Source organism: Paramormyrops kingsleyae, unplaced genomic scaffold (genome assembly GCF_048594095.1).
Source record: "Paramormyrops kingsleyae isolate MSU_618 unplaced genomic scaffold, PKINGS_0.4 ups39, whole genome shotgun sequence".
In the NCBI taxonomy this organism is placed as follows: domain Eukaryota; kingdom Metazoa; phylum Chordata; class Actinopteri; order Osteoglossiformes; family Mormyridae; genus Paramormyrops; species Paramormyrops kingsleyae.
In genome coordinates, this window is record NW_027325977.1 from 294,572 (window position 1) to 320,742 (window position 26,171).

General features: G+C 42.9%; 1 protein-coding gene and 1 pseudogene across 1 annotated transcript; both read left to right on the top strand.

Annotated features, from left to right (window-relative positions):
* The first annotated feature begins 4,486 nt into the window (after window positions 1–4,486).
* Window positions 4,487–13,972, top strand: LOC111843103 (E3 ubiquitin-protein ligase TRIM47-like). Its single transcript, XM_072708128.1, has 4 exons — window positions 4,487–5,077; window positions 7,020–7,109; window positions 7,701–7,940; window positions 13,844–13,972. The coding sequence occupies exons 1-4, from the start codon at window positions 4,487–4,489 to the stop codon at window positions 13,970–13,972; spliced, it is 1,050 nt and encodes a 349-aa protein (XP_072564229.1).
* A 2,197-nt stretch (window positions 13,973–16,169) lies between these two features.
* Window positions 16,170–26,171, top strand: part of LOC140586333 (E3 ubiquitin/ISG15 ligase TRIM25-like) — a 189,788-nt pseudogene continuing 179,786 nt past the window's right edge.

Genomic DNA, 26,171 nt, shown 5'->3' on the forward strand with positions numbered 1-26,171 from the left:
AAATACTTGCCCGCGGTTTCTATTTTCCCCGCCCATCTCCAACTGTAACTTTCAGCGACCAATCAGTAACGAGCAGCGCGCTTGCAACTGACACCTACCACTGGGAAAGTATTTTGCTGGAAGTAGTCCCATTCCCAGTTGCATAAAGAGGAAATACTTTACCAGAGGTATTGAGATGCTTCAAAAATCATTGTACAGTTCATTTGTTGACAGGCCAATTTAATTAAAACAACCAACCAACCACCCTTCCTTATAGATTCCATTATAATAATTTTATTGGTCCTATTACAATTTATTTGATGCAGTGAGCAACTATGGAAAAACAATGTTAAGTGCCTGTTGGCCCTAAAATAATGCAGCTAGTACAATGAAACATATTAGTTCATTATAATGTTGCATAACTGTTTAAATGATGTAATGTGCTCTGTCTCTGTCCAAATAGCACACTTAATACATCTAGAAAACATTTCTTTTTCCATAAGCACAAGTGCACATTTGCCATACATTTGCCAGAAGTGGGCCATACCCAAGCCATACCCAGATAGCATGCGGATGCTGGCAAATGTGTGGCACTGCTGGCCCAGTTCCGGCACCGGCAAACAGATGTATGCCAAAAGTGGCCCACTTGTGGTTAGACAAATGTGGCCCAAATGTCACAAAACAGATATGGGCCACATGTTAAATACTTTATTAAAAAACAGTTATATGGCTTGCGGTTCTGGCCCACTTCTGGCAAAGGTATGGCAAATGTACCCTTGTGCATATGGAAAAAGAAATGTTTTCTAGATGTAATAAGTGTGCTATTTGGACAGAGACAGAGCACATTATATCATTTAAATGCATTATTAGACACGTATGCAACATTATAATGAACTAATATGTTTCATTGTGCACAGTAAACCCCAACAGTTCTACGAACTCATAAAGATTATGGGTATAGCAATCAAAACCTGTCTATTAGTTAATCCAACAATAAACTTTTGCGTGTTTATAGTGAGTCATACTGTATTAATTTTACCTGACTATATGTTTTTGAGTTAACATTGTTCACTACTATTTTTTAATAAAGTATTTAACATGTGGCTCATATCTGTTTTGTGACATTTGGGCCACATTTGTCTAACCACAAGTGGGCCACTTTTGGCATACATCTGTTTGCCGATGCCGGAACTGGGCCAGCAGTGCCACACATTTGCCAGAAGTGGCCCACATCCGCATGCTATTTGGATCTATTCTATTCTATTTTGTTCTATTCTATTCTACCACAAATGAAGTACGAATCAGCATATAAAGGTTAATATGCCCAGTAATTTCTTGTCACATTGGCGCAAATGCACATAAACTACGTACGTATTTGTACTGTTACATTAATCGATTGCCGCACGTATCGCTTTTAAAGGTGAATGTGTTATTGCCTACCAGTTATACCCATCCCTGGTTATTTCTGTTGTAGTCAATGAGGTTAGAATAACAGACTGAACGTGCCCTATAATGGGCTTGATTGTATTGTTGCAGGCTGTCGGACCAGCCAACTTGAAGACTTAAGCCCGTGGATTTACGTTTGTGCTCCAATCTGCGACACTCCTGTTTGAAAGAGCTTCTGTGATCATTAAACCATGGGGAGTGTCTGGTGGTTTTTTCAAAGGAGCTGTTTCATCTAAAATATGAAAACACTGTATTGAAGTCATGGGTGACTTCATTGACATCTGTACTAGACATGAAGTTCACATTATTACTGCATTAATAAATCGTAGGGAATTTCTATCATCTAGGTGACGTGTCCTAATAATCTTCTCTGCCATAGTCAAAGAGGGTGGTTCAATCACAAAGGTGATTAGAAAATGGTCAGAGAAGGACTTATTTCATGGACAGACAGATACACGATTAGCAGAAACCCCATGAGTAATAATCAAGTCTAGTGTATGATTGTGAACAGGCGTTGGTCTTGTTACGTGTTGGCAACATTCAATAGAGTCCAGGAGGAACAGGAAACATTTGCTGAAGGCATCAGTCTCTTTGTTCACATGTACACTCACCTAAAGGATTATTAGGAACACCTGTTCAATTTCTCATTAATGCAATTATCTAATCAACCAATCACATGGCAGTTGCTTCAATGCATTTAGGGGTGTGGTCCTGGTCAAGACAATCTCCTGAACTCCAAACTGAATGTCAGAATGGGAAAGAAAGGTGATTTAAGCAATTTTGAGCGTGGCATGGTTGTTGGTGCCAGACGGGCCGGTCTGAGTATTTCACAATCTGCTCAGTTACTGGGATTTTCACGCACAACCATTTCTAGGGTTTACAAAGAATGGTGTGCAAAGGGAAAAACATCCAGTATGTGGCAGTCCTGTGGGCGAAAATGCCTTGTTGATGCTAGAGGTCAGAGGTGAATGGGCCGACTGATTCATGCTGATAGAAGAGCAACTTTGACTGAAATAACCACTCGTTACAACCGAGGTATGCAGCAAAGCATTTGTGAAGCCACAACACGCACAACCTTGAGGCGGATGGGCTACAACAGCAGAAGACCCCACCGGGTACCACTCATCTCCACTACAAATAGGAAAAAGAGGCTACAATTTGCACGAGCTCACCAAAATTGGACAGTTAAAGACTGGAAAAATGTTGCCTGGTCTGATGAGTCTCGATTTCTGTTGAGACATTCAAATGGTAGAGTCAGAATTTGGCGTAAACAGAATGAGAACATGGATCCATCATGCCTTGTTGTAATGGTGTGGGGGATGTTTTCTTGGCACACTTTAGGCCCCTTAGTGCCAATTGGGCATCGTTTAAATGCCACGGCCTACCTGAGCATTGTTTCTGACCATGTCCATCCCTTTATGACCACCATGTACCCATCCTCTGATGGCTACTTCCAGCAGGATAATGCACCATGTCACAAAGCTCGAATCATTTCAAATTGGTTTCTTGAACATGACAATGAGTTCACTGTACTAAAATGGCCCCCACAGTCACCAGATCTCAACCCAATAGAGCATCTTTGGGATGTGGTGGAACGGGAGCTTCGTGCCCTGGATGTGCATCCCACAAATCTCCATCAACTGCAAGATGCTATCCTATCAATATGGGCCAACATTTCTAAAGAATGCTTTCAGCACCTTGTTGAATCAATGCCACGTATAATTAAGGCAGTTCTGAAGGCGAAAGGGGGTCAAACACCGTATTAGTATGGTGTTCCTAATAATCCTTTAGGTGAGTGTATATTGAAGTCTCTAAGTATTATAATATTCTCTAAGATAATAACTAAGTCGGATAGAAGTTCTCGTAATTCTGTCAGAAACAAAGTGTGTGATCCTGGTGGTGTGTATACTACAAGAATATAGATGGGCGGGTCGGACACCATGTGAATTAGCATCGCTTCAGATGTTACATGGAGTTAAAATAGCTGCCAGGCTGCCAACTTAATGGGACTGATATTAAATTATCCATATAGGAGCCGCCAGTGGAACTTTTAGATCTAAGTCTTGGTCTAATAATACTTGCAATATTCTTTCTATGCTCACTCAACTCTGTTTCTAAATAGTTGCTAGATTTAGGGAATGTCATGTGATAGTAAATCAGTAACATTCCCAGCCTGGATGACTAAGCATCATAGGGTATATGCTTACGTATAAGGTATGCTTATGTTTAAGGTATGCTTATGTTTAAAGTATGCTTACAGTATGTAAAAGGTATGCTTACGTACAAGGTATGCTTACGTATAAGGTACACTTATGTTTAAAGTATGCTTATGTAAAAGGTATGCTTACGTACAAGGTATGCTTACGTATAAGGTATACTTATGTATAAGGTATTCTTACTTCTCAAAGGAATTTATACAGCCAAGAGAAATATCCTTCAGCAAAATCAATTTCCGTATCATTAACCTGTCTGGGAAAATTATGACTAAAATCAGAGTAAAATTAAACCACTGACAAAATCTTAACGAAAACAAAACAAAAATAAAAGTCTAAAATGTGACTTTAATCCAACTACAATTTTCAGTAAGTGACTAAGACTAAAACTAAATTAAAATTTTTGCCAAAATTAACACTGTTGCACATCTCTGTCATACCTGATAACACATGACAGCTTCAAATCCCATCAGCTTTTTTTTTTTTTTTTGCGGTAAATTTGGAGAAAAAGAAATGCAAACTTCTAAACAGACACAGAAATTCATTCTCAATAGAGCTGCTGTCTTTCTATCTAATTTCTATCCACAAAATCAAATATTAGCATTATAACTGGTTTGCGGAAAAACAATGTCAGTATCAGTTATACTCATAAAAGTTAAATAAATGTGTATAGTTTGTATAATGTACTATTTTATTCATAAACTCCAAATCTAGTGTTTGCCCAGTCTGCTCTTCTCAGTCTAAAACCACACCTACTGCAGCCTGAGAAGCAGGAAGCTCCTCCCACTTTCACACATAGATAACTGTGAGGGAAATCTAAACTGAATCCTATCAGTGCTTGTGGTAAAATGGCAGAAGCCAGTTCAGCTCTGGATCAGAACCAGTTCAGCTGTCCAATCTGTCTAGATCTACTGCAAGATCCAGTGACTATTCCCTGTGGACACAGTTACTGTATGAGCTGCATTAAGAGCTGCTGGGATCAGGAGGATCATGCTGGAGTTTACAGCTGCCCCCAGTGCAGAGAGACCTTCACACCCAGACCTGTTCTGGGCAGAAACACCATCCTGGCTGAAGTGGTGGAGAACCTGAAGAAGACTGGACTACAAGCAGCTACTCCTGCTGACCATTATGCTGGACCTGGAGATGTGGAGTGTGACGTCTGTACTGGGAGAAAACACAAAGCTGTCAAGTCCTGCCTGTTGTGTCAGGCCTCTTACTGTGAAACTCACCTACAGCCTCACTATGAGTCTCCAGCTTTTAAGAAGCACAAGCTGACTGATGCCACTGGACGTCGGCAGGACAAGATCTGTTCCCATCATGACAGACCGCTGGAGGTCTACTGCCGTACCGACCAGCAGTGTGTCTGTCTGCTGTGTATGATGGATAAACACAGAGGTCATGATACAGTCTCAGTTGCTGCACGAAGGGCAGAGAAACGGGTCAGGCTGGAAACTTTTATAAATTATTTATGAATCATATTTTAAGTAAAAGTAAAAAATAAAGTATGATGTTTTTCGGAGTGAAATATTTGATGTGTCTGTGTGCATGTGAGAATGTCTTCTTCGAATGCACAGAGATCACACCTGCTTAGGTAAAAGGTGTAGAAACAGGTGAATCCTGTATGTTAACTTGATGTTCTACCAACATGGGTTTCTCCTCCTTCTTTGGAGATTGAGCTTTATGTTCCGATGTACTTGCTAACATGATATATAAAGCATTCCTGTCAAATGCTTCTGGGTCTGGTTCCCACTCCTGGTTCTGCATGTACAGCTTGCATGTTCTCCCCGTGTTCCTGTGGGTTTCCTCAGGTTTCCTCTCACAGTCCAAGATCATGCAGTTTGGTGAATTAGTGTCTCTAAATTGTCCTCAGCCTGTGAGTGAGTGTTTGCCCTGTGATGGACTGGCTTCCCATCCAGGGTGTCCCTGTGTTTCCTGTAATACACTGTCACCCTGTTTAAGAGATTATTGGATTTTGTTGGATATTTTTCTAGTATTTTATCTTTCTCTTCCTGGACTTTGCTAAAGCTGGTCCTCTTACTTTAGGTGTGTATTTGACATTTCAACTTAGCAGTGCTTAATGAATATGTAGACTAAATCTACATAGTTACATCCTGAAAAAAATCCTGGTGGCAAATTAATAATTACTCTGTACCAAGTATGCAGAGTTTTCCCAAACTGCTCTTCTCAGTCTGGCCTGACACCACTGGAAACACTCAAAATGCATCATCGTGGGACAAGACAGGACATTACTAGAACCTGGGAGCAAACAGAAGCAGGGTGAAGGACTGTAGGGAGAACAGACTGGACAGACAAGAGAGAGACATGGCAGACATGTGGAGGGGCCATAAGGAAGGGACAATGACACAGGTGTGGAACACAAGGGAAATGGACCAGGGCAAGACTACAGGACAGGGTGAAGACCCAGGGGAAACCAAGACAAGACAGGGTAGGAGGGCAAACACTTAGGCAGGAGAGGGGAAGAGGTCAAACTGGGGGTCTGGGGAACCGCAGGATGTTGGGTGTTAGTTCCTCAACGCGGATCCACCTAGCCGTCGGCAGGCCAGTGGGACCCCCAGTGCCGAAGGAACCACAGGGCTAGGGTCGGATGGTGCTTAGGGGCCTCCTGGGCCAGAACAGAGACCAGAGCAGAAGATGGGACAGGAAGTGCCGACAGGGCATGAGCCGGATGTGGCACAGCTGGCATGGATGCTGTGTCCCCGCCTTCCTTTTCAGGAGACAGAGACTTGGCTTGCCCGCTTTGTGGACTCTCCTCGATGCCGGCAACCCTTCTTGAACCTGGTACTGGTGTGTCATGAGGTCTGAGCTGGGGCCCACGGAGTGGAACTCAAGGCAATGCTGAAAGGGTCCCACTCAAGTTCCTCCAGGGGAACATCCTGCTCTTGACCTGACTCTTCCGGGCTGTAAGGGGCAAACAAAGCTGTCGGCTGCTGGCGTGTCAGGAACAGGGCCCTCACTGGAGTCCACCACGCCTTGGCCGGGCTCCCTCCCAGAGCCCTCGTCATGGTGGCTGGTGGCCGTGTCATCAGCATCTTCTGCTGGCCACCAGCCACCAGCCAGCAAGGCACAGCAGGGTCCTCAGACTGCAAGCAACACTGCAAAGATCTTGTCTAGGCCGGGGCCTAGCAACACAGCAAAGAGTTCATCTGGGCTGGGCGTTACAGGAGCATCGGAGATCTCACCTCCTCCAGGCTGTGGCCCAGCGGCCTTTCTAAGCACTTATCTGCGTCAGGGTCATAGGGACCAGGAGCCTTTCCCAGGCAGCATAGAGAACAAGGCTGGGCTCCACCCTGGACAGGAGGATTAGAATATAGAGTCAGTTAATGAAACAAACTCATTTCATCATCTTTTTGCTGCATGTAGAAAGATATGGGTGAAACCCAGATGGAATTTCAGCAGAGAATTGAAGTGAAAGAGAAGGAGCTGCAGGAGCTGAGAGAGGCTGTGGGCTCAATCACAGTGAGTATGAACCTGAAGAGAAGACAACAACTGGTCTGTAATCATCTTGAGTCTTTTCTCAGGTTCAAGAGACTGCAGATATATAGACTTCTGGGAATTAATCATTGATGTCACTGTGGGTTACTCTCGGTCAGAGGATTTGTGGAACAAAGGTGTCAGATACCAGGGTTTACCTAACTTGGGGTTACAGAGGTTAGCCTATTTATTTGTACACTATACAATACTACAATACTATTTAAGGTCCATTTGAGCAAAGGCATCTATTCCTACAACTGTGTAATGCAAATAAACACATAAGTCACCTATTAAACTGAGACCCAATGGTGACAACCAACCTGCCCCATACAGCCACCAGTCTCTGCCAAATCCCTGCAGCTGACAGTGTATGAGCTTAATGGGTGATCATTTCCAATCAGTGCCGGCTGGGTTTCAGTACCTGAGGCATCCAGCATCGTGACGCTCCAAACCCCAGCCCTGTGCTGTTTTTATACCTCCTGTCAGCTCACATCACTATTGTACAATGAGGCTCTCTGGGGTCTCAAAAGGGGCCAATTGTAATTTACTGTCCTCTGCTCCCTGTGTCACCAACAGAGCTCAACACAGTCAGCAGTGGAGGACAGCGAGAGGATCTTCACTGAGATGATCCACTCCATTGAGAGAAGACGCTCTGAGGTGATACAGCTGATCAGAGATCAGGAGAAGGCTGCAGTGAGTCAGGCTAAAGGACACATGAAGAGACTGAAGCAAGAGATTTATGAACTGAAGAGGAGACACTCTGAGCTGGAGCAGCTTTCACACATAGAGGATCACATCCATTTCCTCCAGGTAACAGAACATCTATTTTGGCAATAAGAAAACCAGAGTATGCAAATCAATGTATGTTCTCATTTGTATTTCAACTAGTCTGTTATTTTTTAAGCAATTAAATTAGCATTTTTAAACAAAACCCACAAAACCCACACATTACTTCTCACAAATAGGGTTTAACTTGAGAGAGCAGATCTCACGTTCGCCCCCTACTGCCATCCCGAGGTAACTGCGGGTTTCCAATCAGTTGCAGAATCTGAGAGACAGTGTTTCCTCTACTAACATCCCAAGTCTGAGTCCGTTTAGGCTGCGCCTGACAGCAGCTGGAACGTAACACTTATACAGACTAAAGTGCATGAGCATGAGGGTTTACAGCCTATATGCACAATTCTCAGATCTGTGATATACTTACAGACAGTGACACACATGTTAACAGGAATATTTATCCCTCTGGAAAACAAATATAGATATTTGTGCCTTCAAAAGCATAAAAATGACCTCAGTTTTGTCCTGTTACTGTGATACACACATTTCTGCTCCTTCACAGACACACATATACACACATTTTCATTCCTTCAGTAATATACAGATGTCACTAATCCTTCATGCACATGCACATACACACACACATACACATACAGACAAACACACACACATATCTTCCATCGGTATGCAGACTGTCCATTGACAGTCACAGGACATACCTCACTCACACACCCACTGGCCTCTTGCAAAATGATATTGGCTACATCAATGCCACATCTTCATAATAATTTTAGTTCCAGACTGTTCACTCATCCTGAACAGATATTTCTATTCATACACACACACACACACACACACACACCCTGCTCTCCTCCCATGAAGCTCGGTGCTCTGAGTTGAGCGCCCTCTGCTGCCCACATCTGTTTCTGCTCCCATTCCTTTAGTATGGAAGCAATCTGCTTGTGTTGATGTTTCGATTGATATTTCATGAAAAACGTTCACATGATTTTGTAGCCAATTTCCACACATAAAACTTATGGGCCCTGCAGTGAGTCCTGTATTATAAGGTCTTTTCTAGAGACTGATCAAGAGAGAACAACTCAGGCAGAGAAAGCTGAGCTGTATGGGCTGATATTTGTGCCACTAGAAACTGAATATAAATAGTCTGTATTTGAGTCTGCAGTTGTTGTATTGAGAAACTGAATCTGAATTCCAATTAACTTATCTTGAAACTGCATTTATCCTACCTCGCTCTATACTTAAAAATTAATTTCTACCATTTATTTGTCATCTGTAGTTTGATTTTTAGTAGGGGAGGGGAAAATCGATTAAAATCAAAAATCGGATTTATTGTGGGAAAAAATTGGAGATTTTATTTTTAGGCCATATTGCCCAGCTCTAACTTGTTTCCCTGTGATATTTAAAGCATTAAATCAGTCTGGGCCAGGACAATGGCACCTTTTCTATATAGTTGGGTACCTGATGTGTACTGAGAAGTTGATATTTGCCTGGCACAGAGAGGTTTAAGGTATTAAAATGGTCCCCCTACAGGCACAATTGCGTCATTTAAGGTGGACCGGAAAATCCAAATAAGGATTTTCCGGGATAAGCCTCGTGCCGATATAAGGAGGAAATCAGTATTAATTTCTAATATGCGAGTGCATCGATATAAGTACCCCTGTATCGATCGAAATGTAAAGTTTCAAGTGGGTTTCAAGTGCTGTGCTTCTGGTCTGCTGCATGTCTACAGCGCTCTCTGTGTACTGATGCATGCTGCGTGGTATTATAGGCAAAGAGTATCTGAGGAAGTGCCTGTGGCCATTTGTGCTTCTGGCGTGGGGGTAACGAGTGCAACAAGTCATGTAACGTGTGATTAAACCTCTCACACTGCCCGTTACCCTCAGGATGATACGGTGTTGTTCTACTCATTAATATGGTACAGCTGACACAACTGTTTCATGAGGAGGACTGTGCCGATATGCGGGGGGCGAGACAGTTTGAGGCCAGAGTCGGAGGACTGTTCCACACTATATTTGTGTAAAGAGTTCTAGCTTATGCAACACTAGCAAAGCTAAAACACACTGTAGCAGAAACATTAGGCTATTTAATGCAACATTATAGAGTAATCAGTGAGCATAAAGCTTCCTGTCTGATTTAATGTAACTAATTCACTTATTTGCACTGGTTGCGTTGCTTTACATTACATTATTTTAGCAGATCCTCTCCTGGGACCAGGGGTGGAGAAATGGTCCAGGATTCTGCGTTGCTGAGAGAGAAGCCCCTGGGGGCTGCGGTGCAGAGCCAGGGGCCCCTCAGGTCTAAGGCAGAGGAGGGACCTTGTTAGGATTAGAGTAAACGGGGGCAGCGTGTGGCTCAGTGGCTCCGTGATTGCATAAATATTCACCCCCTTCAAGTCAGTATTTAGTAGATGCACCTTTGGCCACAATCACAGCACTGAGTCTGTGTGGACAGGTCTCAATCAGGTCTGCACGTTTAGATACTGGAATTTTACTCCATTCTTCTTTGCAAAACTGCTCAAGCTCTGACAGGTTTCACTGGGATCAGGCGTGAACAGCACTTTTCAAGTCCAGACACAATTTCTCTGTTGGATTGAGGTCTGGGCTTTGACTCAGTCACTCCAGAACATTGACTTTGTTGTCTTTAAACCATTTCTGTGTAGCTTTCACTGTACACTTTGGGTCATTGTGTTGCTGGAAGAAAGATCTTCTCCCAAGTCATAGGTCTCTTGCAGACTGAATCAGATTGCCCTCCAGGATTGCTGTATATTTTGCTGCATTCAGGTTACACTCTACCTTTACAAGCCTTTCAGGGCCTGTTGTTGAGTAGCATCCCCATAGCATGATGCTGAAGCCCAGTGCTTCTTGGTGGGGATGGTGTCCTTGTGGTGATGTGCAGTATTTGGTGTCTGTTAAACATAGCAACTAGTCTGATAGGGAATAAGTTCCATTTTGGTCTCACCAGACCACACAACCTTTTTCCAGTTGACTTTGTAGTCCCTCACATGCCTTTGGGTGATCTGTAGTTGAGATTTAATACAAGCTTTCTTCAACGGTGGCTTTGTCTTTGCCACTCTCCATGAATCTTTGATTGATGAAGAAAACTAACTGACTCTCACACAACACCTGCAAGAATAAGGTGATGGTGGTGGACATAAACACCCACTATATATATATGACTGATGTCTGCCCATAGAAACAGAGTTACAATTCCTGGAGGTGTGTCCCTGAGCTAGCAATAAATTTTAGCACGTCAGACGATATCAATAATTATCATAATTCAGGTCATTACATCTTTACTTCATAGGCTCCGGACCCCCCACGGCGCTGAATAGGACAAGCCGTTTCAGAAGCTGGATGTGGATGAATAGATGGACGTCTTTACTTCATAGGCTCCGGACCCCCCACGACGCTGAATAGGACAAGCCGTTTCAGAAGCTGGATGTGGATGAATAGATTGACGTCTTTACTTCATAGGCTCCGGACCCCCCACGGCGCTGAATAGGACAAGCCGTTTCAGAAGCTGGATGTGGATGAATAGATGGACGTCATTACTTCAAGGCTCCGGACCCCCCACGACGCTGAGTAGGACAAGCCGTTTCAGAAGCTGGATGTGGATGAATAGATGGACGTCTTTACTTCATAGGCTCCGGACCCCCCACGACGCTGAGTAGGACAAGCCGTTTCAGAAGCTGGATGTGGATGAATAGATGGACGTCTTTACTTCATAGGCTCCGGACCCCCCAGGACGCTGAATAGGACAAACCGTTTCAGAAGCTGGATGTGGATGAATAGATGGACATCTTTACTTCATAGGCTCCGGACCCCCCACGGCGCTGAATAGGACAAGCCGTCTCAGAAGCTGGATGTGGATGAATAGATGGACGTCTTTACTTCATAGGCTCCGGACCCCCCAGGACGCTGAATAGGACAAGCCGTTTCAGAAGCTGGATGTGGATGAATAGATGGACGTCTTTACTTCATAGGCTCCGGACCCCCCAGGACGCTGAATAGGACAAGCCGTTTCAGAAGCTGGATGTGGATGAATAGATGGACGTCTTTACTTCATAGGCTCCGGACCCCCCAGGACGCTGAATAGGACAAGCCGTTTCAGAAGCTGGATGTGGATGAATAGATGGACGTCTTTACTTCAAGACTCCATTTTTGCTTAACATTCCCTTAAACAGACTCACAATGTGAAAAAGACTTCAAATTGAATGGACTGCAAACTGAAATCTAATTTTAATAACTTTTTTGTCATGGGGCGTATTTAACATATCCCGGTTTCCCAGTCTGTGTTACTAGATTAAAACCTGTTCAACAGTGTGACAAAGGAGACAATAAACTCTGTGTCTGGCCTTCACGAAACATTTTTTCTAATTCACCTTTACACTTAATGTCACAATATTACATTACATTTAATACTTGACTGGTTGGTTTCAGTGACAATCACGTCCAAACACATTGCAATTTAAAGAACATACATTTCCTCTTATAACAGTCATTTCCCCAAATACGGTCATCCACTAATTGTTTTCTCCTCACATTAATTTGTGCTTTAGTTATACTCGTCCACGTTGGTGAAACAACGTGGGGGAAAACAACTAACTGATTGATAGAAAGCAAGATTAAACATTAACATTACTAGCCGCATTTGTAGCCCTTATTTTCTATTCCAAAAACACAAACATACAATCTCATAACAATCGTTTTACACAGCGTTCAAATCGTACAACAGCTGTAAACAATGCAAGTCTTTAAAGTCCTGATGCTCCCTGTCTTGCTGTATGGCTGTGAGACATAGACGCTATCCAGTGAGCTGAGATGAAGACTGGACTCCTTCGGTACTGTGTCTCTTCAGAGAGTCCTTGGGTCCTGCTGGTTTGACTTTGTGTCGAATGAGCGGTTGATAGAGGAGTCCCAAATAAGGCACATTACCTGCATTGTGAGGGAGCGTCAGTTACGGCACTACGGCCATGTGGCGCGTTTCCCTTAGGGTGATCCGGCTCGCAGGATCCTCATTGCTGAGGACCCAAGCGGCTGGACCAGGCCAAGGGGACGCCCATGTAAGACCTGGCTGCGGCAGATGGATGGCCATTTCCAGAGGGTGGGACTGGACCCTGTGTCTGCCTGGGGGATTGCTGGCCGGAATCCCGAGGAGTTTCGCTGTGTGGTGGGAGCGGGAAGGCACTGCATCAGCGCATGCTCCTCAACCTGACCTGACCTGACCTGTATTAATGACGAGAGAAATTGGATGACTTTTAACTATGTTCAACTTAACACCGACAAAAACCAAAAAATTAGTAATCAGCCTACAATTTAATATAGCTCATGTGAAGCAGGCCTTGGGTTCATTGGCACACAAAACTAAACCATTATCGAGGAACATATGAGTGATCTTCGACTACAGCATAAATTTTAACCCTCATGTTAAACTGGTCCAGTCTAGCTTTTATCAACTGAGAAATATTGTGAAAGTTAGAGGAATACTTTTCTATAAAGATACAGATTTTGTCACGGAGGGGGTCGTGCAAATAAAGAGGACACTGCTGTGGATCAGGCAGGTGAAAGGGCTTTAATATCCTGCTTGCAATCGAGACAGAAAACCAACATCCAGGAATCGTGTTCGAGTTACGGGCAGTGGTCGGGCGATCTTTGTCAGCAATCAAGGGACAGGGTAGGGCTCAGGATCCGGGGATAGGCGGGTATTCAGGCGATCTTTGTCAATACTAGATTCATCATCGGAAGGGCAGAACAGGGTCAGGGAAACAGGCAGACAGAGGTACAGACAGGTAAACGGTGTAATGGGACAGAACTGCTCGAGCTCTCAATAGAATGCGGAAGATCTCACGTCTGGCTGGTGTGCCAGACCAAAATAAGTATGATTGCTCATTAACCCCAATGGAACTCAGCTGACAGAGGGAGGTGTACAGTTACCGGTTCTACCGGTTCCCGGGGCAGGCGGGGAGGGAGCGTTCCAGCCGCTGCTGGACTCCCTTCTCGGGATACGCCAAGGGCGTGGAAGGGAAGCCCCGCGTGACGTCATAGGGGCTTCCTCAGAGCTGTCCAACACAGATCTAGTCATACACGTTTTATTGCATTTCGTCTGGACCTTTCTATTGGCTGCACTGAACAGTTCTTTCTTTGCTCGTCTCCAGTTGCTACAGAATGCTGCAGCCAGACTACTTACGAGATCAAGGGTTCATGTTACCCCTATTCTGGCTTCACTTCACTGGCTACCAGTTAAATTCAGAATTTATTTTAAAATGTTGTTGATCACTTTTAAAGCTTTACATGGTTTGGCTCCAAAGTATATATCTGAATTATTAGCTCCCTACAATAAGATGTTTACAATCATCTGGGAAGGAGCTACTCATTGTTCGAAGGTTTAGAATAAAGACCAAAGGTGATAAGGCTTTTTCTATTTTGGCTCTTAGACTTTGGAACAGCTTACCACCAAGCATTAGGTCAGCGGACTCAGTAGCCATTTTTAAGTCATGAGTAAAATGTCTTCTTTATCATTCAGGATTTCATTGTTCATATGTTGTTGATGCCTTAAATTATTTTTTTAATACTTTTTTCTTTAAATTTTTTTCTTTTGTATTTTATGGTTGTGTTCTTATTTTGTTGTTAATGCTTTATATTAACATAGCTTTTACTACTGTTTTTATTCTGTTTTCTACTTTGTTTTCTTTTTATTATGAAGTAATTAACACTTTGTACCACTTGGCTTGAAAAGTTTTATACAAATAAAGGTATTATTATTATTATTATTATTAAAAGCTTAGATTCTATCTAAACCTTACACAGTCTGTCACTGCACATGCCTGGATGTTACACCTGATACCACTTCATAGCTTCAAATCCCATCAGCGTTTTGCTGTAAATCCGCTTCATCTAGAGGAAAAAAAACAAACAAAAGACAAGCATCTAAACGGAATCAAAGATTCCTTCAATAAATATTTTATTTTATGTTTTATATTTCTACCTTTTTGCATTCTTACCAATTTCTATATACAGTGGTACCTCAGAACTCGAATTTAATCCGTTCAGAACTCCGGATCGAATCCTAAAAAGTTCGAGTTGTGATCGAATTTTCCCCATAAGAAACCAATAAAACCAATTAATTGGTTCCCAACCGCAGAAAACTACACCTAATATTTTTTTTTTTTTGCATTTAAACACAAAATGAACCGGATAAAACAAGAAGAGCATATACTGTACTAAACACATCTAACCACATTTATCAAAACAGTCATTTGTAAAGCAAGAAAATAAATGTATCCAAACAATGTGTAATGTTAAAAAAACAATATGTCCTGCCCCGATCGTCCGCTCCTTCCGTGTACCCCGTGTGGAATCCCCGTGCGATCAGCTGTCTCTGGTTGTTGTCATTAGTCCTCTGTATTTAGTCCGCGTTTCAGTTTGTTTTCCCAGTCCAGTCATTGTATTGTCCGTCTGCGTTTTGCCTGCCTTACCTGTAATTAAACCCCGTATTCCCCGATACCCTGATGTACATCTGCACCTTCGTCTCCGTTCCGTCCCCGCTCTGCAATACAATATGATAATTAAATGTATTAATGATTTATTATTAATATTAAAATAATAAGAAATCTTTATTAATGTATTTTATTATATAATAAATATTGTTACTGTCTATCATTGTCTAAATGTATTTTTGCTGTCAAATATATGTATTCAGCTAGTGTAAACGTGCACAACGCTATCACAGCGAATGCCAGGCTGAGAATGAAGCCTTACCCTTTGTTTCTGCTTAGAGACATGCTGTGTGACTCATTTCCCTGCACATACAAGTTATCTTAGGTCGGCGTTCACGGTTTGACTTCTGAGATTCAGATCGAGTTCTAGGTAATTTAGGTCTTAAAAGTTTAGGACTTTTAAGAAATTCAAGTTCTAATGAGTTTGAGAACTGAGGTACCACTGTACTACATCAAGTGTAGGTTTATAAATTGTTTGGAGAAAAAATGTTAGTAAAAGTATATACTCTTAAAAGATAACCAAATACTGAGTTTATTAGGTATATAATATACCTAAATAAATGTTTGTTGTATGAATAATCTACTATTCTACTCATATACTTCAGCTCCAGTGTTTGCCCAGTCTGCTATTCTCAGTTTGTCCTCAGTACAAAACCACATCTACTGCAGCCTGAAAGTAGGAAATTCCTCCCACTCTCACATATAAAAAGAACTACAAATGAAAATAAAAATTAATCCAAATGAAAATGGCAGAAGCCAGTATTGCAGTGAATCAGAATGAGTTCAGCTGTCCAATCTGTCTGGATCTACTGAAGGATCCAGTGACTATTCCCTGTGGACACAGTTACTGTATGAGCTGCATTAAGAACTGCTGGGATCAGGAAGATCATGCTGGAGTTTACAGCTGCCCCCAGTGCAGACAGACCTTCACACCCAGACCTGTTCTGGGCAGACACACCATGCTGGCTGAAGTGGTGGAGAAACTGAAGAATACTGGACTACAAGCAGCTACTCCTGCTGACCATTATGCTGGACCTGGAGATGTGGAGTGTGACGTCTGTACTGGGAGAAAATACAAAGCTGTCAAGTCCTGCCTGGTGTGTCTGGCCTCTTACTGTGAAACTCACCTCCAGCCTCACTATGAGTCTCCAGCTTTTAAGAAGCACAAGCTGACTGATGCCACTGGACGTCTGCAGGACAAGGTCTGTTCCCACCATGACAAACCCCTGGAGGTCTACTGCCGTACCGACCAGCAGTGTATCTGTTATCCATGTTTGATGGATGAACACAGAGGCCATGATACAGTCTCCGCTGGTACCGGAAGGGCAGAGAAACAGGTCAGACTGGAAATGCTCTTATACAATTATGAATTGTATATGAGATAATAATGAGCATGACTACTTTGAAGACAAGGAGATCAAGTCTGGTTTGGTAAAGCAAAAAAAAAAAATGCACAAAAAACACTTTACTGATTAAGGTGAAGTGTTACCTGCTTCACTTTCATCAGTGCCTGTGTTCCCAATGGGGCAAAACCATGTCAACATGTTACTCCAAAGTATAAAAAGTTCTGATCAAATTTCTACTGAAAATTCCTGACAAACTGGGCCAGCTACTTTGAGCAGATCGGATTATCTGTGAACCACCCAATCTCCCTGAGATTGCACAGGTGGTGAACTACCTGGTGGTAGGGAAGGTCGCAGGGATCTATGGTATCACCTACCAGCAACCGGAGCAATCTGGTTTTATGCCTAAGAAGTCTACCCTTCATCCTGGGACTGAGGGTTCTCATCGAGTGCAAATGCAAATATTGGCAGAGTTTCTATACAGCCTATGTGGATTTTCATAATGCGTATGCTCAGCTGATCAAGCTGCCCTGTGGGACATCCTGAGGTTTAATGGGAATTTGCAGGATGTCATGGCCAGCCTGTATACTGTTACTGTGAGTGCTGTGCAGAGTGGAGTCTTTAGAGTCCTGGTGCTCCCTGTTTTGCTGTACAGTATGTCTGTGATATGGACGCTATCCACTGACCTGAGATGAAGACTGGATTCCCTTGATAGTGGTTCTTCTTTGGATAATCCTTGGGTACCGCTGGTTTGACTTTTGTTGAAATCGGTGGTTGCTCAGAGAATCTTGAATGAGTCATATTATCAGCATTGTCAGGGAGCGTCAGTTATGGCATCACTGGGAATTTGAGTCAAAGGGTGTTTGCCCAGTTAGTCAATAAATCATTTAATTAAGAATATCCATCCATCTTCTGACCATTTATCTGGATCAGGGTCATGGGGACCTGGAACCTTTGCCAGGCAACATAGGGCAGAAGGCTGGGGTCCATCCTGGACAGGATGATTAAAATATAACCTCTGTTAACAGAAGAAACTTGTTCAGTCATCTTTTTTGCTACATGTAGAAAGATATGCGTGACACACAGAAGAAATTTCAGCAGAGAATCCAGATGAGAGAGAAGGAGCTGCAGGAGCTGAGAGAGGCTGTGGACTCAGTCACAGTGAGTATGAACCTGAAGAGAAGATAACAGCTGGTCTGTAATCATGTTGAATCAAGACTGTTCTCCCAGAGTCAACAGATCACAGCTTTATAGACTTTTGGGGATTAATAATATTATGGTCACTGGGAGCTACTCTGGGTCAAAGGATTGGTGGGACAAAGCTGCCACTTATGTAGGTTAAATAGATACTTTAAAAAAACTAAGGGAACATTAGAAAACAACGTAGAACCCATGTACACAAAACACAAAAAACCTGTATCCATGGTGATCCATGGTGCACTGGGAGGGAATACAGTAGCAGCATGAAAGGTCTTTTAGCAGCATACCTTTTATAGCGCATTTAAGGATGTACCAGCATGTACTGTTAAATTTAAAAATTGATTGAACTAGTGGACACAAGTGTCTGGTACTGTGAGGGAGGTTCAGTGGTTCACTGGGGGGCAAGAGTGCTCATGGTCCTCACAGCCTGGGGTAGGAAGCTGTTACAAAACCTTGTGGTCCTGGTTCAGATACTCCCGTATCTCTTCCCCAATGGCAGGAGGTTAAACAGGCTGTGTAGGACGGGAGGTCAGGGTCTGTGATGATGCTGGAGGCTCTACGGATGCAATGCTGGTTGAAAATCTCCAGCAGGGATGTAAGATGGGCACCTATGATCTTCCTAGCTGTTCTCAATACTCTGTTCAGCTGTTTCTGTTCAGAGGTAGCGTAGGTTCCAAACTAGACATTGCAGTCGGTCAGAATATTTTCAATGGTGTTCCTGTAGAAGGTGGTGAGGGTCACAATGGGTAGGCTGGTCTGCTTCAGTCTCCAGAGGGAATGGAGCCGCTGTTGGGCCTTCTTGACAATTGCCATGGTGTTAGTGGTTGAAGTCAGATCGTCCACCATGTGAACACCCAGTAATCTAATGCCACTGCCCCTCTCCACGGCTATGCCATTTATGGTTAGCAGGGGGCGCTGTTCTGTATGGCCCTTCCTATGGTCTATGACCATTTCCTTGGTCTTGTCAATGTTCAGGAGGAGGTTGTGGTGGTCGCACCACGCCGTCAGCTGCTCCACCTCCATCCTGTATGCTGACTCGTCACATTTGCTGATGAGACCCACAACTGTGGTATCATCCGCGAACTTAATATGGTTATTGCTAAATTTTGCAGCACAGTCGTGGGTCAGTAGTATAAACAGTAGGGGGCTCAGAACTCAGCCATGGGGTGGGCCTGTACTCACTGAGACTCTGGTTGTTTGCTGCATTTGTGTCAGGAAGCCCAAGATCCAAGTACAGGTTCCAGTGTCCACCTTCAGTGACCCCAGAATCTCCACATGTTGCTGTGGTATGATGGTGTTGAAGACTGAGCTGAAGACAATGAAGAGCAGTCTGGCGTAGTCATCCTGGTTTTCCAGATGGGACAGGCTTAGGGTGGTGGATATTGCATCAATCGTGGAGTGATTCATTCTATATGCAAATTGTTGGGGGTCTAGGACTGTGGGGAGGCAGACTTTAATGTGTTGCAAGACCTAACACTCGAAACACTTTGTCACAATCGGAGTGAGCGCCACAGGACAGAAGTCATTCATGCAGGTTGGGTGGGGTTTCTTAGGCACAGGTACAGTATGCTGGTTGCACCTTGAGGCAGATGGGCACTATTGGCTGGCTGAGGGAGATGCTACAGATGTCAGTGAAGACCTCCTTCAGCTGTTCTGCACAGTCCTTAAGAACATATAGTAACCTTTCGGGGTTAAACATTACAGAAGGCTCTCTTCTCCCTGCCTGGGGGCAATTGTAACACTTGTTTGCTGGCTGTTGGAGTCAATTTCTGCATTTTGCTGTTATTAGAGGCCTCAAAATGTGTGTAAAACTTATTGAGTGTACCTGGTTGGGAGGGGCCGTTTTGGCATGTTTGGGCTTGTTGGGCATAGCAGACCAAGTTCTCTGAGTACACTCAGCTCTCCCTCCAGTGTTTCTCGTAGCAGTGGTTCTGGTTGCTGATGTTCAGGAGGGATTGATGATATACATGTTTCTTGTGAATGTGAGGGTTAATTCCACATGAAAACAAAGACAGAGATGAGGCCACAACTGAATAAAACAAAGATACTGTTGTTATGGTGCTAGGAGAGGCTGCTGCAAGAATCGGGTCCGCTGCCATCTTGGATACGTGACGCTCCAAACCGCAGCCCTGTGCTGTTTTTATACCTCCTGTCGGCTCACATCACTATTGTACAATGAGGCTCTCTGGAGTCTCAAAAAGGGGCCAATTGTAAATTACTGTCCTCTGCTCCCTGTATCACCAACAGAGCTCAGCACAGTCAGCAGTGGAGGACAGTGAGAGGATCTTAACTGAGATGATCCGCTCCATTGAGATTGTGACAAAGTTGATCAGAGATCAGGAGAAGGCTGCAGTGAGTCAGGCTGAAGGAGACATGGAGAGACTGAAGCAGGAGATTTATGAACTGAAGAGGAGACACTCTGAGCTGGAGCAGCTTTCACACACAGAGGATCACATCCATTTTCTCCAGGTAACAGAACAGCTACTTTGACAATATGACCAATAGAGTTTTCAAGTAAATGTATGTTTTCATTTGTATTTCAACTAGTCTGTCATTTGTCAGATGTTAATGGTCCTGTAAATTTGATTACCATACACATTTGTTATAATGAAGTTGTTTAATCAGACCCTGAAGCTGGATTTAAACCCAAAATCTCAGTCTCTTCACGCTGCTCTTTTGGGAATGTGAGAAGGTGGTTTCTGAACTGAAGGATCAACTGGAGAATGTTTGCAAAAAGAAAACTACAGAGATGCATCATGCAGGTTAATAAATACATTTTCCTGTCTGTTCATGTTAACACAGACAATGCAGAGAGAGTATGCAGTACAGTCAGCCTCACGTCTGTGTGACCAAATCCGATTCAGTTTTCAGCAAGTTTAAATCTTTGTAAAAACCAGTGAAAGAGCTCCACATTCCGCAGGCTGCAAAACCGGGATCACATGAATCATGTTTCTTCTAAATTATACAATGCAAAAACCTGTATTATGTGTAACTTACAATCATTTGCAGTTTGTTAAAATGCCTGTTATTGTCCCTCATAATGATAATAATCTACTGCTGTTGTCTCCACAGTGAGTGAAGTCCATCTCCCACAAGTAAATTCCTTTTACTCACATCCCTGTTTCTCTCTGTCTCCTTCTAGTTACCAAAGACACCATCCTACCGGTATTAGTACCCAGGACCAGAGCAGAATTCTTACAATGTGAGTCTGTTCACACACACGCTTCTCTCTCCCTGTATGAGGTGGAGTGTGTTTTATTGTGTTTCATTTTCTTCTGCTAGTGGAGCTTCTCTTTCTCTCTCCTGCTGCCTCCTGGCCTTTCATTTATGTCAGGAGCCTTTGAATTTGTTTGCAATACAACTGCTGATGTTTAGTATTATTTTGCTCATAATGAGGCATCCATGTTGAGAATATTACTTTAAATTAAACTTGGAAAAATACTGTCTTTTACAGTTATCACAAAAAATAATTGCTCTAAAATGTATTTTCTTTTCACTGCTAGAAATCCTACTATACTGTCACGATCGTGGGCGAGCGGTGCAGGTAAGCAAACGATCGGAGCCAGGACTTCAGGAACGAAGGGAATTTATTGGGGTAACGGGACCGGGGAAGCACGATAGACAACATCAATGGTGAGTCTGGCGAAGACAGACTCAAACGAAGACTAAATACACAAGACATGCCACGGAGAACGAGCCACAGGTGAGAACAATCAGGGCGAAAACAGGAGGTAGTGAGGTGGGCGTGGCACACATCGGGAGCGGACGGAGCGGGGCGTGACAATACAATATCCTTACATAAAATTCTTTCTAAAAATTATACCTATGAACTGCAATGGGTTGAAATCCATATCCTGGGTTGTTTGCTGCCTTGTGCTGGGAATGTAATGCTGGGAAAATGCCTTCACGTAATAGAGTCCATTTGCATTTCCCGGGATACTTGCAAGCCTTGTGTGTGATATTTAAATAGTTGTATGTCATTAACATGTTTTGTGTTACTGTGTTGAAATGTCTGGTGTATTGATAAATGTTATGTGTTGTATATAATGTGAGTCTGTGCCCACCCATGTATTGTTGGGGCGGTCAGGACAGTCAGCAGGAGCCAGCAGAGGGTGAATGGGTTGATGTTTGCTGCTTGTTCTCGGCCCTTTAAGGGCTGAGTATAAAGAGCACTCCCATTGCAATAAGGCTGCCTCATCTGCTTCCTGCCACCGCCATACCTTGGCCTGCCAGTTATTACAATACAACTGTGCCCCATGCTTCCTGCAAGGGGCTCCCTGAGCTGTATTAAATGGTTATATAAAGTGGATGGAGGTTTATACTCAGCACATGGTGAGTGTATCTTCCTCTGGATCAGCAGACTGCCGACTTTGGATCTGGCAACCCTAGGATGGAATGACATACAAACACATTCTTCAAGGCTTTGCATAGCAAGGAATTATTAGCCAGGGGCCCTTGCAGTACAGTATGTATGTATCTCCACACTGAGAGTCAGGGAGCGTCACTAAACTAATTCATTCCCTTGTCCTAGTTAAACCATGGGCGTGTTTAACTAATTTGTTCCTTGGCTTTAGTTAAATCGTGGTCACATTTTATTAATTTGTTCCTGTGATATATTAAAACGTGGGCACGTTTTACGACATAACCTACTTATTGCGTTATGCAACATGGGTAAAAATTAGTATAATTAGTAAAAACAAATCAGGAGAATTTGTTAAACGTGCTCATGAGCAGACCTCCGTAGTCTTCTTCCGCCATATTCTTGTGATAAGGTAGGAAAGTGTTAGAGCCTTTTGACTTCAGCCAGCCTACGATGTGGCCGCTGTGGATCCAGCGCTTTTTGCAATTTTGTATCAGCACTAAGCTGAACAAGGAAGAGGGTCCCAGTTAATGCCGGTTAACTCCTCATTATATGCAATGGGGAAAGCTGAACCATTTGTCCTTGGCAGTGTAGAGGGGCCTGATTCCGAGTCCATTTGGCAGGTGAATCTCCCTGTGTGTGGGAAGACGATAACTTTTAAAATAGACACTAGGGCAGACATAACCATTATATCCCATTATACGTACCAGTCTATCACAGCACCCTCTACTGGTGAAAACGGGCAAACCAGTCCCGCCCTACAGCAACTCTATACTATTTGAAGCTATTTTATGATGTGTATTTTGAGAAACACAATAAGTTAAATAAAATGATTCCAGACCATTCTGGAAGGTTGTACCTCCGGTGGCCCGCTACTACGTAGAAGACCTGCTCATCCATGAATCATCAGACCAGGAGGAACTGGAAGAGCCCTGGGAGTCCTTCATCTGGTGAGGAAATCAGCCTGGTTCCCATTGGAGTCACATTGGCTCTGGCTGCAGATGATGGGCTCGGAGGACAAGGTCACTATGTCTCCGAACCTTGAGTTCCGAGAGACGATTCAGCTGCTTTAGTGCTGCACTCAGCCACTCAGCCTTCTGTGCTACATGAAGCCGCTCAGGCTGCCGCTTCTATGCCGCACAAAACCACTCAACCTTCAGCTTCTTCACCATGTGACCTCGCTCAGCCACTTCTATGCTACAGAAGACCATGCAGGCTGCTGCTTCTTTACTGCGCAAAGTTGCTCCTGCCCCATGTGTCTCAGCAAAGGAGAATGTATATATATATATATTAGTGTCAGTCAGCATCGTCCTAATCATCCTGGTTTTCATGTCTATAAAGAAGTTTTTCTTTAAAAATAAGGCAGAGGGTCACGTGTGTCCTATATATGGAAAACTCTTCCCTAGAGAGTATATTTTTCTATACATGTTTTATGCTAAATGCCATGCATAAAAAAATAAAGATTATGTTATTGAAATATGTTTTCTTCATTTGTTTTTAGAAATCGCAGGACCTTTTGTTCTTTGCAAGAGAGAGAGGGAACCAGGATTAGAAGCAGACAGACACCTCATCAAGGGACTAAGGCTCCATCTACAGACTATCTGTATAAGACCTGAATGAGCAGATATGGACCAGGCACCACCCCACATGGACCTGAAGCTGTAATGAAACCGACATCATCAACCATGCTGTCCACCCCAATAATGAAAATGAAAGACTCTATATCTCTCAGCATAACTCCACCCACTGCTTCTAGTGATGGGAGGGTAGAAGAGCCATGTTTCTCAAAAGTACCACCAAAATATTCATATATCAATAATAATTACATATGTCAACAGAAATACAGCCTATGTTTTAATATTCATTAGATATGTATGGCTCATGGTGTTACATCACTATGGTACCGCACCCACATCAACCCCATGACCTCAAAGCTCAGGGCCGCTGCTGGTCAAATGGGTGCCCTAAGCAGAAATTTACTTTTGTATCCCCTCCCCCAAATATTACGGAAGTAAAAATAAAATAATAAAAAAAACACCTACTATAGGGGCCAAAATAGAACTTTATTCAAATAAAAGTAAATACATAAATAAATTGTATCATTTATAAATTACAATTGTAGCTCTACAGCAAAAAATACAAACTAAAATTACACTTTAAATAAAAAATTTATAATAAATAAAATAAACAATAATAAACTAAAATAAAATCAACACTGTCATCTGCTGGAGCTTTACAAAGTTCAAAATTTACAAAGGTACACTTCTGCTTTTTCTTGAGGCAAAGTCGTAAATGAGCTCTTCATATGATAAAGCCTTTGCTAATTCAGAGTTGATGCTGACAATTGCCAGACCACTCATGCGCTCTTGTGCCATAGATGAGTGCAAGTACGTTTTGATGAGCTTCATTGTAGAAAAACTTCGCTCAGCAGAGGCGACAGTTACAGGGAGCGTCACTGCTATGCGCAGAGCAATCCAGAGATTTGGGTACAACTTGTATATTTTTGTTTATTTGTATATGTATATTATTAATATTAATTTATTATTATAATATATAAAAAGACTGGGTACTCTGCGTATAGGGAGCGGCGGTACTGCCTAAGCTCCACACACCTGTCAAAATCAAGTACTCTGAGAAAAGCAGAATATTCTCTCTCTCTCTCTCTCTCTCTGTCTCCCTCGCAAATACACACACATAATAACCAAATACTCATCACCCACAACGCAGATATCAAAGTGTCACAAAGCAAAAACAAAACAGATCAATGTTTTGAAGAAAATTAACAAAACATCCTAGACAAAATGGCAAAAGGAAAATATGGGTTCATAGGACAACATGAAAATACAGACAAAGAAAACAAATAAGAAATGCAAACAGATTATCGAGGTCCAAGCTGTATGGCCTGAATGGACAATATAGCTACATTTAATATCAAATGTTCCCCTAGAATGTCTGCAAATGAATGTGTATTAAGTACAGAAGCACTTTCTGTATGTATGGCTTGTGCTTATGCTCATTCATTAGCCAATCACATCACTTTACCATGGCTGAGGGCGGAGTCCGGCATGGTTTGGTCTGGCAGCCTCATACACAGGAAGCTTCTTTTTTGTTAATCTTATCGGGAAAGGTTTCAGTTGTGTGTGTGTGTGTGTGTGTGTGTGTGTGTGTGGTCCAGGTATACATTACATTGTGGGGAACAAATGTCCCCACAGTGTGATAAAAACCTATTATCTTGAAGTTGTGGGGACCATTTTTGGTCCCCACAAGGGGAAATTCAATTGAATAAAAATCTGTAATATGCATTATTTTATTAATAAACTCCAAATCCATGCTGCTCTTCTCAGTCTGGCCTCAGTCCAAAACCACACCTACTGCAGCCTGAGAAGCAGGAAGCTCCTCCCACTCTCACAAAAAAACTGAACAAAACGGAAATTAATCTGCTCAGTGTTTTTGGGAAAAGGTACTGATGGTGTAGGTTGTACACAGAAGTATAAATCAGCCTTTAGTCTGGACGGCCAGTAGGCAGAGCAGGCTGAGGCATTTAAATACCTGGGCACAGTTATGGAGCCTCCATGTCATTCCCCCAACATGCTGACCTTGTGTTTAAAATGGCCCAACAGCCTCTGCACCTTCCACAGAGGCTCATGAGTTTTAATGTTAGTAAGAGAGATTTAACTCTGCTCACTTATTGGATCTGTTCTCACCTTAATATCATATGCTGGTAAATCTCTCTTACAGTCAAACGTACATCAGTCTTTCTCTGGTTAACAGGGTCAGATCAGCCTTCACTGCTGGAGTCATTCCCTCGGTCAGTCTCTAGGAAAGCCTGCCTTTGATTGACAGAA